Below are 12,379 nucleotides of genomic sequence, written 5' to 3'. Positions count from 1 at the left end.
GGCAATCGAATGTGGTCAGAGGTTACTTGACACGATGAAGATAGGCTATTGTGAAGAGGTTAGTGTCAAGTTATCTCTGAAGCTCAGGGTGATGTGAAGAGACTGCATAAAAAGTTTGCAATGCTGCGTTACTTGTCGACATAAGTGAATGAATAACATTTCTCAAATATCTAGAAAATTTTTTCGACAATTGCTACTCCATAGTTTTTATAATTTCCGTTTATTACAGTGATTTACAAATGAAATAACATATTACATAAAGAAAAAAAGAAAATTATTTGTGGGAATTTATTTTGCAGTTTTAACAAAATGAGACGCTGGAAAACTTTGCAAATGCATGCAATGTGGACGATATACGACGACTTGCAGTGTCAAAAAAAAAAAAAAAAAAAAAAAAGCCAATGACGCGAGAAATCTAGGGAAAAACAGTGATTGAGAAAACAATTGAACAATGAGACAAGATCACGTGCATATTTGTCTCACCTGTAGCGCAGCCGAGCAGGTCTTTAACTCGTTGATTCAATGTTCGTCTTCCTACTTTTTGCAAATGAGCAACTTCCATCGCAGGGTCTACTAATCGCAACCTTATTCACAGTCGACGTACACTTAATAAGTAAGTAAAATTGCGGTAACAGAAATTGAGAATGTGGCCGCTATAAACATTACACTGAGGCACGTGTACAATGTGATTATTTCTTACACAGGAACGAGGCTGAACAATACGGACTTAACGTATTTAACACAATTTGTACTAAAAATTAAAAACAAGTTACGCCCATGTTTTAAGTTAATGTTATGATTTTTGTGTGTCATTCCATATTTTATGAAATTAAAATTAATAACACTTAAAACATTCTTCCTCATAGCAAATTGGCTTTTCACCATTTTTGTCAGTTACAAGAAAACTCATGTGCAAAACTGATCAGCACTTGAGACATCCTGAAGAAGACTGAAAATGCCTGTTTTTAATAAAAAAACATTGTAAGTTCTGGCTGTGACATGATTAAACAAAACAAACTAAAACGTCGTTAGTCTGTTGAGTGTTGTACTCATCTGGCTGTTTTCAAGGGTGACTTCGTGATTAGCTCACTGCGTGTCCTCACTGTTGTATTTAACACATAATTGTGTACCGGCTGGTGGTATTGGGAATCCATTGGAATAGCCGAATTTTCCTTTGTTATCCCATGCACATATTATTAAAAATGTACATTTACATATTATTAAAGTTGCCTCAATCAGTGTCATTCAACCTCGCTCTTTGCTTCTTTTCTATTTTCTTTTTACCTTCTGCATTGTCTACATTGTCACCTTTCTTGCCCATCTGTTCCAATACACTGAGGGCCTGCATGGCTTCTTTTACTGCCTTCTTCAGTTTCTTTTTGGTTTTCTTCGTTTTCACCTCATCTTGGGTTTCAGCTCTAGCTAAATCGCCTCTACTCGACTCCAATGGCGTGATGCCAGAAGGAACGACGTTTGCGTCGTTTTGGACACTTGGTTCAACACTATTGTAGTCAACGTTTTGTGCGAACTTCTTCGGTGGTTCACGTTCGGTAAGCTTGGACTGGTTTTCTTCTTGCCATTTTACACACACCGGTTCCACTTTTCGTTGTAGGTCACTTTCGCTCTTTTGGCATTTCGATAGTTGATTTCGGTAACCCTTTATAGAGCGATTTTGAAATCGTATTTCGTCAACGATTTGCCTCCACTTTTCTTGCAGGCTTTCGTTTTTGCTGTACGTGTTGAATATCTGCATCAACTTTTCTTCCTAAAAAGCAAAATTAGAGTTCTTTAAAACAACGTTAAGTATATGACACATGAAAATTAATTCAAAATTAAGAACAACTACAATGCTGCTAGTCTCTTTTTAACTCGACACGTGCACACGCAACTTGCCTTCAATATACTCTGCACAGTGACTTCAAATTGCTCACTTGTATCTAAATACAAGGGCTTTCAATAATTTGTCAAAATCAAATTAAATCATCCCAGTGTCATGTTGATGTGACGCTCCTATTGGTCGCTCATTCTGAGACGTAATGTCCACATGTTCTTTAATAATAATAAATAATAATATTTAATTAAAGAATATTATTATTATTATATTCTTTAAGCACACGATGAACGCTACCTGCTACATGACACAGTAAAGTCACCAAGGCGACAAATTGTTATTAAAAATACCTTACCGTACTCTTCCACTTATTTTCCGTTGCTATTTTGCTTGATCTTCGTCCCTTTTGCGAGAAAGCAACAATGCAAATTTTCAGCTTTTTTTGTTTTCTATCTTTTCTTGAGGAAGCCAATTTGGGCTTGCTATGTCGTCGGTGTCCTTGTTTCTTTGGACGGGGATCACAGTTTTTCGCCGTAGCGTCACCTCCCCGAGGATTGGGACTAAGTGTCGCATCTGCTGTCTTCTCTGGTGATCCTTTAGCCGCTGAAAGACACCAAAATTTCCGAAAGTAAAAATGCAGGTGTGCTAACTTGTATTTGGAAAGCATGCCATATCAGGAATATAGGTACAGTGTAGACCTTTGCTCCAGATGATGTGAACGGTTAATTCTTACATTTGTAGAAAATACATGTAAAAATGATGGTTAAAATTTGTATAAACGATTAAAACTAGAGATGAATTTAGAAAGAAAGAGTGTGAAGTACAAATACCTGGAATTTCATCAGAAAGAGCCGAATTGTCCTTCCTTCGAAATATGGCCCGTACTAGCGAGCCCAGTTTAGTCCACACGTGTTCCGCCAATTCTTCATCGTAATCCTGCAGCTCTTCGTTTGCCTTCACCTCCGTCAGTCCATCATTTATTATAGATATAAACATATTCAGGATAATGAAATTCATGGTCATGGTGAAGGCTGTGAAAAACATCCTAGCAAGAAAGCTTTCTGCTGTCATAATATGGGAGTATTTCAATACCCCCAACATGACACCAAATAGATTCAACATGGCGAAGGGAAGTGTCCGAAACGCAGATATGACCTGACCAGACACCAAGTTCAGAGCCTGTGCATAGGAAAATAGTAAAATACCAAATATGAACATATACGTGGTCACTGCTATAAACGCTCGGTTCAAAGCCGACTGGACAATAGCAAGGTGCTTATTAAATGTCAGTGGCCGAAATAACTGTAGAGTAGCCAAAAAGAGGTCAATGGCGATGGTAACTGTGTAGGCGTTGTCCCAGATGGCGACCCGATCAAAGCCAACGAAATGACCTGAAAAACAAGGTCACGTGTCAGACAGAATTAACAGAGTAGATATGCTTCTATGAAAGCTTTGTGACTTAATTGATTAGCCCGCTTGAAAAATATTTGCCTGTCGATTATCACGTTAATGGGTTATGTGACCGAAATATGAAGTCCGGCAATCGCCTACGTACAATTTAATATTACATACTCCAGTAGGCATAAGCGAATTATATATTTATTGTGGAGCAAAAACTTCATGTTCGAAGTGCTCGTTTTCGGTCTGTCCCAATTTACATAATCTGATTTACCTATAACACTGAATATGGGCGACCTGCCCCATAAAACCCAGTGAGCTATCTGCCTTATTATTTTCAAAATTATCATACGTATACATCTTACCTATCTAACTTAATACCGGGACTTACCTCCGCTATTCTTCACATCCTCAACCGCCCGTATAGTGTACACAGTTCTGAGTACAAAGCACACCATGCTAGTGAACGCCAGGCAGAGATCCCCTAGCACAATGTAGTGCCAACTCTGGCGAAAATACTGCTTCTTTAATTTGACCATCTTAACAACCTCTGTCCCCAACAGTGCGATGACCAACATTGCCCAGATGACTTGGACGATGAGAAGGACGAAGTCGAAGGGTTCAACGTAAGGGTAAGGTCTGAAACTGACCAGCTCTTTCTTGATAAATATCCCTCCCATTGCCGGCAGTTCCACGATGATTCGAACCATGGAGAAGACGTTCACATTGGCGTTGTTAACGGTAAGTTCCACAATCACCGCTCTCGTCAAACGATCAATCCAGTTAAGGTCTTTAAGACTGGTCAAAGTGTGAACGCTGTCCTGGGCCGAGTTAATCTCCACCATGTACCCGCCTGCCTCGTAGTGGTCAAGATGACCGTAGACGGTCAAGTCGTTACGACTGGAGGGGGCAGAGTATACAAACGCTTGGGTCACTCGTGAAGCGTTGCTCGTGGTTGAAGCTACCCAACCTAGAAATACCGTAAAACAACTTGGTTAGGTGAGATAACTCTGAAGGCAAAACCATATAACAAAACTGAAACTATTTCTCTAATTACCAAGTACATGTATACAATTCTGAATATAGGACAACATGAGATAAAGACATAAAGGAGTATTATAAGTACTCAAACCTACGGACCTGGAGCATAAGCGCCTTTATCCATTCTTCCTTGGCTCAGCATTGCGATGCAATCACTGAAGTACTTGCTCATAAAATCTGCAGTCTGGCAGGATTCTAGAATGATAACAGTTGAATCACATCTAAATGGGGAGCGTAAAAGTACAACAAGTAAACAGTAGTCAACATAGTCAACAATAACTCTTGAACTGTCGGCTAACATGGATAATTATATGAATATGTAAACCTGTTCATGAAGTTTAATATTTGGTTTATCACATGTTTACTTTATGCATGGTAAGATCCGCAATTTTCATTTTTGCCCATACATTGCACACATCAATTCATTAAAGGCCTTTTCTTTGAATTTTAACCATTGAATTTATTACTTTCTTTCGCCCTTAGTTGTCTTAGCAGCAAGGGTCCCAGACGCAGCCCCCTCATGTCCCGGATGAAGGCTAGATCGTCTACCTCCGTGTACGGGTCGCCATTGTAATCTTCAGTGGGAAAAACGGCCGGGAAAATCGTGTCATTTAACCAGGAGAAGATGGTTTCTATCCGCTGTACCTGATTAAAAATAAAAAACCTAATTTATATATTTATATCTCGTTTACCTGTACCAGATATATGGCTGTTATTATAAGCAAAATGTAGCATTTAACCGCAAAAAGTATTTTTAAAAATTCTGAATTACAAAATGATACAGATGACGCAAACATGAAATATACTAAAATCTGCTCGACCTGGTTACAAAATACTCCCATAGTTTTCGATATTACAGTGTGATTTGGGGATGTTATCATAAAATACGTACTTTAGCAAACCTTATATCAACCAACTGTAAGCTGTTCTGTAAGTTGTGGTTCTGTCGGTAGAAATTTTTGTCTCTGTTGGCAAAACAAATAACCAACAGTAGACAAAGATAAAGAAAATGTAAGAGTATTTCTCTCAGTTTCCCAGTAAGGTGAAGATCTTTCCTCATCGTCCGTCTTTTAGTGCGCAGGCTCTGTAAGTTGACGACTTTGTCAGCGACAGGGATGAAGTTCGGTTTCGGTGGAACCACTGAAGAAAAATTAATCTTAAAACAGTTATAAAATTAATGAATGTATTTTTGTTTTAAAGAAAACACAAAAACAGCAAAAAATAAGATACGGGTACATACACATTGAATGTTTTTTTTTCTTTTGCATATAATGAGTTTAAAATCCCGTAATTTCAACTTTGTCATTTCATTCAAGCAAACACTCATGGAGGTAATAATCCTGTTAATAACAATGATGAAAAGTGAACCTTTTGGGGGCGCGTGCTCCGCTATCACCATGTCTTCTTCCTCTTCCTCATCCCCCGGCATCTTCAGCAGACACGCCATCAGCACCGCGACCAGCAAGACCTGGGGTTAGACAAAGGTATATATCCGTTTGTTAATGACAAGTGTTTTAAACGAACACTTTTTATTTCACCTTGCGGATAATTATAAAACAATATTAACGTTAATTATCTATGTTAACAGCAGTCTTTTTCATAATATAAATCCACAACATTCATTCATTCATAACTTACTACTCTCGTATTTAGATGTACTCTCGTACTTATAATAAAGGGAATCATAACTAAGGTTATAAATCAATGAGCTTTTATGTGAATGAAAATCACTTTTAAACGGTCGACTGGAAGGTTATATTATCCTATTTGAAATAAAGGAAACATTATTTCAAAACACGTATTAAGCATCCCCCAATTGGACGGTCGCCAGTAATATTAATAAAAAAATATACCTTCAACGGTTCCGTGAGAGCGATGGATTGCGTCAGAGAGAAGATAAGAGAGAGGAGCCAATCCGTGGACTTCTCTGGACCCCAGTCTAGACTGTACAACAAGGTGAAGAACGCCGACGTGAAGACTGCCAAGAAAGCAAGAACGTAACCGAATATCACGGCCCACCACGGAAACCTGACGGGTTTGCTTTTTCGTTTCCCCTTAAAAGACAACGCCCTCTTTTCTTCTTCCATTTCAAACTGAAGGTCGACGAGCATGTCGATGATAGCATCTTTCTTCTTATACCTGGGGCTGTTATGTGTTTCTTTTGTGATTAATTTTCGTAGAGCTGAGTAGAATTTCTCATAGCCTTTTTCGAGAGACTTGTTCTCCTGGTGGCCATCGATCCTCTCTGTTGGGAAGATGCTGGTGCAGGAATTTCTTGGTTTGCCTCGTTTAAAGACTTCAAGGATGATGAGCGTGGGAGGAACAACCAGAACGCTACTTACGAGGCCTACCCACAACTGCCTAAACGTGATCCTAATAGGTCCCACTTGTATGCCTAGAATAATGGTGGTTTTGATTCTTTTCTAAAAACATTTCCAATTCAAGAGATTCATTCCATGTTCTAAGAGACTTTGAGTATTAAATGCGTTGTGCAATATATCTTAACTGATAAACTGGTTAATGATCGTGCATTTCCCTTAAAATTTAAATCCTATGGACTATTGACAGAACAATCACTGTGATTCCACAATAAAACGTGGATTAGTAATTTGAAATAAAACAGGCATTAAAAGATATTGGATGTTTTACCGGTCGTTGTGTCCTCACTCTCTGTAAACCACATGGCATTGGAGACCATGCACAGAAATAAGACCACGATGCATATGGTGAGACGCTCCACCCTTGACAGTCTGCTGGGCGTTGGTCTCTTTGCCACCGAGAACCAGAGATGATTGTCAAACAAACGCTTGCTGGCGTTGTTGGTGAGGAGGAGGTTGAAGTCGTTCATTCCCTCGAAGTCTGCGGACGCCAAAAAGCGAACTCTGGCCCGGTCTCCCCTTGACATTGATAACCACTGGTTGCAAAAGTAATGGGACCTACAATAAATAAGACCCGATGTTCAATTCCGTTGTGACAGTAATGGTAGTCCTAAGAATGGAAGTTCCGGGTCCCACATGATTAGTAGATTTACAGGGTAGGTTAGGGTTAGTATGAGTATTGGGGTAAGTATAGGGGACGTATACGGTGCCTAGTGGACTATCATTCCTGCCACGCCTGTTTTTGGATGCATAAATGCATAAACGGACGAACCCAACATGTCGGATAGATCCAACCGAAAGAGTAAAACAATTCCATTTCAAATTAATGCAGCCTGTGCATGTTAATCAGCCATCCAGTGTATTTAGGAAAATTGGACAGTCAGAGGCTGATCGAGTTTGACGCTCGCATAGATCTCCTTTTTGTCAAATTCATGTTGCTGCCGTTACTGAAACCATTTTCCGTGTTTGCACGTACACACGTGCTAAAATACAATATTTCATACTTTATTAGTATCCCCTATTTCCATTACTGTGCACTACTATGTATGACATACACATCTAAATGTGTGCATATTACCGAATTTGAATTAGTCGTTCATCATAGTTTTTAATTTCTGAATTCGGAATCATTTTTCTCGGGACATTTAAACTTATCAAATATAAAACTGGCACATTTTCAAACATAAAGAGTATAAAATTAAGTTAGTTTTTTAATTTGGTTTTCTTATTTATCTGGTTTTTTTTCAGCTGGTTAAAAAGCGTTGACAACCTACCTTTCCCTTCGCAGGATATCGTACACGACAACTTTCTCCAGGAAGTAGTCCCCGCTACTTTTTGTCTCCTCATGCCATATATGTAGATGTGTAACCTTGCCAATTGTTTCAGGCGTGGTGAGGACAAAATTGTTCACCGCTCCTCTAGTGAAATTCTAATGAAAAAATATTGCCCATTTTAATCAAGCCATAACAAGTCAAACCGCTTCAGAAGCTTATTTACAAAAAGCACTTAGTACAACAGTACTTAGAGAGCTCATACCAGACCTCCGCCAAGGCAGTGCGATTCTCATTATTATTATTATTATTATTATTATTATTATTATTATTATTATTATTATTATTACTACTGTTTAATTACCTCAATTCTCCTCACTGATAACCGTCACTGATCTACTAATTAATAAATTAACCCAATTCTTATTATCCGTAATAATTTATTGATTAACATATCAATCAGATAATAAATGATTAATGATGATAATTGAGATGGGCGTCGGTCAATTATCCCAGTTTCGGGTCGATGCTAGGCCAAGACGTGACCTCACCCCAAGTCAATAGGTTTATAAATGTCAAGACAAGTAACTTTGCAAAAGCCATGGTTTTGAAAATACCGACACTAAAAGATAATTATATTGCTTAAAAATCATCTCATGAATGGTCAATCATATTCCACCCCCTACCTCCCGGCGTCCGTCCATCAGAACCTTAGGCTGGGTCTGGCCGTTTTTGCCATACAGCACTACAAACAGCTTGGCGGTCGTCTTCGCCGGGGACTTCACACCAGTGTACACACTTAGTAAATACTTGCCTCTGTCGTAGCGGTCATTTTCTATTAGGTGAGTGTACTCCCACTGCAATGTACAGCGATGAATGGGTTGTTAGTTTTTTATTTAAGTGACACACAAGCAAAATTTAAAGCTCGCAATGCAACTGAAAAATTACTAAATTCATTTGATCCCGATTTTGAGTGAGCAACTATAACGACAAATTCTCTTTTGATAGTGCATACCTTTTATTTAGAATTGGACGTGTGACAGAAAAATACTTTTAAGTGATCCTCATTAAATAAAAAACGGAAGGGAAGTTCACAACAGACTTTACCTTCTCATCATCCTGATTATCTTTTCTCCTCGCCCATATAAGAAATAGAAAATACAGCACAAACAGAGAACACATAACGATGAGAACGTGCGGGCTTTGAGCTAAGAGTGCAGAGAAACTGGCGAAAACCTTGTCGAAGTCGATTGTGTTTGGCGGAATAAAAAGTCCAGCGGCAAATGATCCGAAAAAGTTGCTCTTGAATGTCATTTTTCCGTTTGTGGTAACACTGCTTGTCTGGAGCGAAACAAAAATCATTCAAAAATGACACATTCTTATTGATTATTAACAAATTAGAAACATGGGTTACGATATGGAATTATAGAAATAAAAGCAATGATTGGCGGCTCCATATGTTTCACCTGACCTTGAGACACGAAAAGTTAAATTTACAAAAAAAAAAAAAAAATGTAAAAAGTGAATTCGACTTTCGTGTTCACTTTTTACCATGTGTTCATCGTATAAACAAATATTTAAATAATTGGAATATGTCAACCACACCTGTAGTCCGACAGAAGTGTTCCACGATTTTGTCCCTTCACTATAATATTGGGGACTAATCACCATACATTTAATGGTAAGGTTTTGGTAACAACCGCTGGTATTGGTGCCTGTAATGAATTTTAAAAATATAAAACTGTACAATAAAAAATGATATTAAATGGCTCTTCCGCAAAGCAGTTTATCAGGTGATCTTGCATGTTTCGAGAATGGTTCCAAGCTACTTAACTTGTTCTAACAGATCAAATCTGCTTATACTTGAAAGGTTGGTACTTTAAACAAGTTAAAGCCTTGCAGTCAACAAAATACCATGTTTTAGACCATGTTATTTCTTGTTATTGATGTAGTGCTTTATACAAGCCACATAATGTTATAATTCGTTTTATCTTTTAACGTACATAAATCATTCTCATCAGCAAGAATGAGTAGATTGAAGAAAGATGTCCCATGAAGTCTTCCGGAAGGTACGTATATTGACAACTCTCCGTTGCTATCCATGGAAATCTGGAATACGGAATGGTACCCTGTAGTATTATATTAAATAACAGTAGGATATATCAAATATCAACAGCTCGAAAAGAATCTAATGTCAATGTATTTCCAAATACCCTTCCTCTTTTCTTTGAAAGACGATTTATAAGCAACCAAGCTATCCTGCATTTTCACTCAAATTGAATGACAAGTTTGTGCCTTTGTCTTTTTAAATAAAGCATATTCATGTATTATCCTAGGTTCCGTCACTTACATTAACTACCATGATGCTATTTACAGTCGGCTCGTTGGAATAAACAGGTGTTGAGTACACGTATCTCTCTGTTGGCTGAAAATAAATTTGGTCATAGTGTATTTGATATTATTCTTATGGCGGGGCTATGTCGCTTTGGTCAAACATTTGTACATAACATAAAAAACATCTTTGTTATACATTATTGTTTCCAGTATTCATTTCCAAATCCGTTTTTACGTTATGAATATTATTCGACAATTTATTCTGCATTTTATCTAGTTTACCTTTCAAGTTCCGAAAGTTCGACTATAATTTACTGTACGCAAAGTTAACATTACGGGTGTGCCATAATCTCGAGCACACCACTTATAAATTTGATTAAATCAACAATAAAATTAACAAAATGATTTAAGCGTGAATTTGCACCATTTACATTTGACACAATATATATGTTACACTTACGTTTGCTTTCGTTCTGTCCACCTCTATCACGAAATCATAAGAGTCAGTGTAAGCAAACCCGTCGCGCTTTCCGTAGAAATACAACTTCCGGTTAGGAGGCGTTTGGGAGACAAGAAGCAAGTTCTGAGAATTGTCAGATATATTAAATGTTTGAGAAATTCCCCTTTGCATTGTGACATTTCCTATATCCGCTTCTATCACGTGAAATCTTAGTGCAACGGGTATCTCAAAAGTCACATGGGCGTTCCCAAGATTCACAGCGCTTCCGTTCTCCGACGCCATGTTAACGTTTGTGACGTAAGACGTGATATTTTCTCCGCCTTCACTGTACTTGTAAGGGTTTATTTTGTACGCAATCACCTAAAATGTAGCAACAAGTTCACTTAATCCTCGACCAATTAATGTCTGTAGCTTGACAAGACAGACCGAGGAGTGCATTCAGGATGCAGAGCTACATCGTATCACCCTTAAGATGATGATCATCCAACTAAATAAAAAAATGCTTTCTTAACGCGCAATATACGCACCTTAGCAAACGTTACTTCGTCAAGCTCCAAAACTCCATTTATCCCCAACGTAGTCGATGAGGTACTTAAGTTAAGATTGGAAACTGTGCCTGGTTGCAACTTCTGGACTGCCATGGAAATGGACGGAGTTTCAATGGCAATTTGATCCGTCTCTGAAGATTTGGCCAACACAGATACCATCAGGTCAACTACTGAGTTTATGAGTTCCACTATTTTTTCTACCCGGGCCTGGAATGAACCCAGTAGCATATGCTAAAATTGTGTAAATGAATAAGAAAATAAAGCAAATGGAATGGTAGCTTTGGATATGAATATGGATAACTGTCCAAAGCGACATTTTGGGACTGGTCTTCAAAAGCATTAGTTGTGCAGAACAAATACAGTCATTGAAAGACGCCGTCTGTTGAACAAGCAAATCATAATATTATTTTTCTATATAACGCTACATACCTTTCCGATTTACAGGTTAATGAAAATGTAAAATTAAAATTGTGCCTTCATTAACATCGTTATTGCCAGTTACTGCAATCCACTGATATACATTCTTTCTACAATCCACTTCATTCAATGGTTTGGGTGTTTATTTATACCGAATAAAATAAAATATGTAAGATATTGAGATGGTTTGACACAAATTTAGTATTTACAATTTTGGTCAAAACTAGTACACGTTACATCATGTGCACAAATATTGCAATATTTTACTTAATGCAGCTTTGTATAAATATCGTTTCTTACCAATGTCGTTCCATTGACTGCAGAATCAGTTACTGAGAGACCAATGTCTAAGATATTTCCCAGAGTTGCGGCAACAGCTGCAGTTATGAAAGAAAAAATGTCCAACGAAATCAAGCCAGGTCAAGTGCAATTTATGTGATAAATAAGTGACATTGTTAAATCATTATAACCATGATGGACACAAAGCAAGCACACACGCATACACAAACTTACAAGTCAACAGTGACGTCACGGCGGTAGTTGAATAGTTTGCTGACGTCACTTTTTGCAATAACGCACTTGACATAATGACTGCTTGGTCCTGAAAACAAGTAAATCAATGGCTGTAAATCATTTAAGTGCTGTGACAGTGGTGAATGTCAGTAGGAATAGAATATTTTAATCATATTGCGATGTATATT

General features: G+C 37.9%; 1 protein-coding gene across 1 annotated transcript; it reads right to left on the bottom strand.

Annotated features, from left to right (window-relative positions):
• Window positions 1-113: 113 nt before the first annotated feature.
• Window positions 114-12,274, bottom strand: LOC106159870 (polycystin-1-like protein 2). The gene is made up of 20 exons (XM_086998094.1): window positions 12,192-12,274; window positions 11,979-12,055; window positions 11,241-11,468; window positions 10,714-11,073; window positions 10,270-10,344; window positions 9,923-10,028; window positions 9,525-9,634; window positions 9,027-9,260; window positions 8,606-8,776; window positions 7,923-8,077; window positions 6,920-7,206; window positions 6,124-6,665; window positions 5,639-5,738; window positions 5,163-5,410; window positions 4,738-4,915; window positions 4,370-4,465; window positions 3,621-4,199; window positions 2,662-3,222; window positions 2,187-2,434; window positions 114-1,765 (listed from the first exon to the last, which is right to left on the bottom strand). The coding sequence occupies exons 1-20, from the start codon at window positions 12,262-12,264 to the stop codon at window positions 1,232-1,234; spliced, it is 4,962 nt and encodes a 1,653-aa protein (XP_086854220.1). The 5' UTR covers window positions 12,265-12,274; the 3' UTR covers window positions 114-1,231.
• Window positions 12,275-12,379: the final 105 nt, after the last annotated feature.

This window comes from Lingula anatina, chromosome 10, assembly GCF_051362555.1.
Source record: "Lingula anatina isolate TDL-2025a chromosome 10, LinAna3.0, whole genome shotgun sequence".
Taxonomy (NCBI): domain Eukaryota; kingdom Metazoa; phylum Brachiopoda; class Lingulata; order Lingulida; family Lingulidae; genus Lingula; species Lingula anatina.
The sequence above is the reverse complement of the archived record's forward strand: the minus strand, read 5'-3'. Positions and strand labels throughout refer to the sequence as shown.